This window comes from Triticum dicoccoides, chromosome 4B (assembly GCF_002162155.2).
Source record: "Triticum dicoccoides isolate Atlit2015 ecotype Zavitan chromosome 4B, WEW_v2.0, whole genome shotgun sequence".
Lineage (NCBI taxonomy): Eukaryota > Viridiplantae > Streptophyta > Magnoliopsida > Poales > Poaceae > Triticum > Triticum dicoccoides.
Window position 1 is genome coordinate 110,620,892 of NC_041387.1, and position 3,558 is coordinate 110,624,449.

General features: G+C 42.9%; 1 protein-coding gene across 7 annotated transcripts in view; it reads right to left on the reverse strand.

Moving 5' to 3' along the window:
• The window catches only part of LOC119295334 (transcription factor IIIB 60 kDa subunit-like), a 16,499-nt gene that overhangs the window by 4,019 nt on the left and 8,922 nt on the right, over nt 1-3,558 (reverse strand). For all 7 annotated transcript variants that reach the window (XM_037573746.1, XM_037573745.1, XM_037573743.1 and 4 more), the window contains 3 exons: nt 1,828-1,965; nt 1,582-1,752; nt 642-723 (listed from right to left, as the gene is read on the reverse strand). In XM_037573746.1, coding sequence (XP_037429643.1) covers nt 642-723; nt 1,582-1,752; nt 1,828-1,965 — 391 coding nt within the window. The remainder of the gene's footprint in view (nt 1-641; nt 724-1,581; nt 1,753-1,827; nt 1,966-3,558) is intronic.

Consider the following 3,558-nt stretch of genomic DNA (forward strand, 5'->3'; position numbering starts at 1 on the left):
TGGAAGGTTCACCTAAACGGGAGCAAATCCATGCTCATAGACTCCTCTCTAGCCTCCCCATGTATATGATGGGGTTGTATATTCTTCCAGAGGGAGTGCATAGCGCCTTCGACGAGGATCTATCACGGTGCTTCTGGCAGGCAGCCAATGGGCGCCAAAAGTACCATATGGTGAAGTAGGCTGATATCTGCTTCCCTAAGGACCAGAGGGGCCTGGGTATTCTAGCGTCACATCACATGAATGTGGCCCTCATGTTGCGATGGGTGTGGCGGATTCTTAGGGGGAGGCCTATGGTTGCACCTTATCGAGCAGGTCTTTCTGCGGCGTGCTTCTGGCTCAGTGTTTAAATTTTTGGCCTTCTTGCAGCAGTGGCAGCGCGACAAGGATCGGCTAGGGGGCATGATTGATGATCTTCTAGTGGCAGGCCGCCAACCCGCTTCGCTCCCTAGCCATTAAACCTTTGGCTCCGAGGAGTCTTCTATCGCTTTTGCTCTTGCTTTTGGGCGTGTCTGTGTTGTTGCCCCAGCAAAGCTCTTATATTCTTTCATGCACTTTGCACTTCTTGTATGTACGTGATGGTTGCTTTATTTATAGTGGAGCGGAAGCCTATTTGAATAATCATATTACAGGAACCAACAAACCTTCCACTTCCGAATCTTTGAAATCAACAAAATCATTTGCAATTTGGCTGGAAGCAATTGCCGAAGATTTGCCTTCAGACTTCTGCTAAAAAAAAGGAAACTTGAATCACCAAACAAACAACCACACATCAAGCACACTGAATGAACTATAAGAGAAAGAACAAATGCAGCTGTAGTAAAGAGATAAAATATACTCCCTCTAAGAAATATAAGAGCGTTTAGATCACTACTTTAGTAGAGCGTTTAGATCACTACTTTAGTGATCTAAACGCTCTTATATTTCTTTACAGGGAAGCACATGACATTAGCTCAAGACAAAAAATTCCGAAGTTAAGCACTATAAAATAGATTATGCTGGTAAAAATGTTCCATTAGAAGATTGCAGCAACAAGACAGGTAGTCTGGTACAGCCCAGTATTGGATGTTGAGTATATTTTGTTCCCATCTTGCAAACATCCTTTAAGTACATCAGAAGATGGAGTAAAAAATATAAACAAAGAGAAGCAGCTTCAGTACTAGATAATTTGAGATACCTATCTGCAACCAGTTTTGTGGGAAAGAAAGGAAAACTCTGATATTACTTACAAACCTCATTTTGAAGCTCTGAACTACAGTTCAGGAATATAATCCAGATGTAAAAGTGAAAGTGCAAAACAATATGCAGATGAAACTTGAATGTTTCTTTTAACAAAAAGAAAACAAGTCATCAATGTAATTAATAAACAGCAAATGTTATAGAAACTACAAAACCGGATTTACCAGGGGTTTGTGCAGTCAACCGATGAAAAATAATCTTCACTTTGCATGAATGATGAAAATAATAGCGAACAATAAGTGTAATTGCTTAGTTGAGAATTATAGTTCAGAAAGAAAGAATCTCAGATTATCAGAGATTAATGGGGTAAGAAGCATGGATTTATGTATGTTCAGGAACCGTTACCTTCCCAGGGCTCATGATGTTATCTTCAAAATCAGAATTATGTAACTCACATATTGCCTCGTCCACAGCAGCTTCCTTGGCTCTTTTAGCAGCATCCAGCCTTTGTTTTTCAGCTCGCTGGAAAGCTGGAGGGTCAGCACCACCCTCCAGTCCACCTGACAGTTCTGTGAACTGAGCAATCAAGTCATGTCAGTAGTAGTGACTGAAATATCAAAACCAATGCATTACATAGTAAATGTGAGTTACATTGTCGTAGCATTCCTCACAAAGTCCATGAGAAAAATGCTCAGCACCCTTATCCTTGTGCTCGCAAAGGACTTCTCCAGACTTGGCTAAACATTTTGAAACCGGCTCTTCATCAGCCTTTGCCAAAAAATCTTCAATCTATCATAGGGGCATGAAGACACAAATTATAACTAAGCAGTGGTATACCATAAATGAAGTTCTTACAAACAAAAAAGTTGTAGACAAAATAAATGAACTATAAATGGAGTTGATGACTTCAATGTTGAAACCCCCTCCCATCATAAGCCTGATGAACAATTGCATTTGCAGAGTCTATAGTAAACAGCATGGTCTTGGAGCATAAATGTCATAAAATCATCCAAGATCAGCTAGAAAAAATAACTATAAGCACTAGGTGTCTGCTAGAAAAGTGTTGTGTGAAGGGCAAGGAATGGCAAAAGAAAGAGATTCATCAACTATGGAATCTTACAAGTATCAGTATCAAACAGAGGTTGCTGTTCACAAAGAGCAGCAAAAGAAAGAAACTCGTCATTTTTATTTATTTTTCATCAAAAAAAGAACAGAGCTTGCTGTTCACAATGCATCGCATTTAAGTTGGCATGATATCATCTTCATACAGGTCAAGACAGATAATATATGTTTGTAGTGGATATCACAGAAGTATATAGACATGAAAGGGGAAGCCAAATGCTCTAGGAGATAAACAGGAATATCACCTGAAACTAGCTATCTGAAAAGACAAAAGGAAGTAAACACATGTGTAGTTGACACAGAAATGCATTACTAAATGTTGTTTTAGCATGATACACAACGTCCGATTCTAGATGATAGCTAGATGATAGTTTGGGCATCTCCAACACGGACCCCTACCCTGCCCTCAAATGTCCGGACCGGACGGTCCGGACATTTATAGTCCAGCGCGGACCCCTACTTTGGGCTGTAAATGTCCGGATGTCCGAAATCCCCAAGCCCGGCCCCAAATCAAGGTGTAGAGTAGGAGAGCACGGAGTCCCGGACGTCCGCCACGTCGGACTCCAACGGCTCGGACCCCTCTTTTTTCAGGCGCCGCCGTTCTCTGTACATGAGGTGCGGTTTCAGTACTATTAGGCACAAGGAGGAGATTAGCCTTGATGGGCAGGTGGTGCCTCAGAAGGACACCTTTAGATATCTGGGGTCTATAATGCGGAAGGATGGGGATATTAATGAAGATGTGAATCATAGAAACAAAGCCAGATGGATGAAGTGGCGCCAAGCTTCTAGCATTCTCTGTGACAAGAGAGTGCCATAAAAGCTAAAAGGCAAGTTCTATAGGACGGCGATTCGACCCGCGATGTTGTATGGCATTAGTTAGGTGTGGCGGAGATGCGCATGTTGAGATGGATGCGTGGCCACACAAGGACCGAGTCCGGAATGATGATATACAAGATAGAGTTGGGGTAGCGCCAATTGAAGAGAAGCTTGTCCAGCATCGTCTGAGATGGTTTGGGCATATCCAACGCAGGCCTCCAGAAGCGCCAGTGCATAGCGGACGGCCAGTGCATGGGAGAAGTCCGTAAAGAGGGATCTGAAGGAGTGGAGTATCGACAGAGAACTAGCCATGGACAGGGATGCGTGGAAGTTTGCTATTCATGTGCCGGAACCATGAGTTGGTTGCGAGATCTTATGGGTTTCACCTCTAGCCTACCCCAACTTGTTTGGGACTAAAGGGTTAGCCAGAGGCTGTAGCCCCCC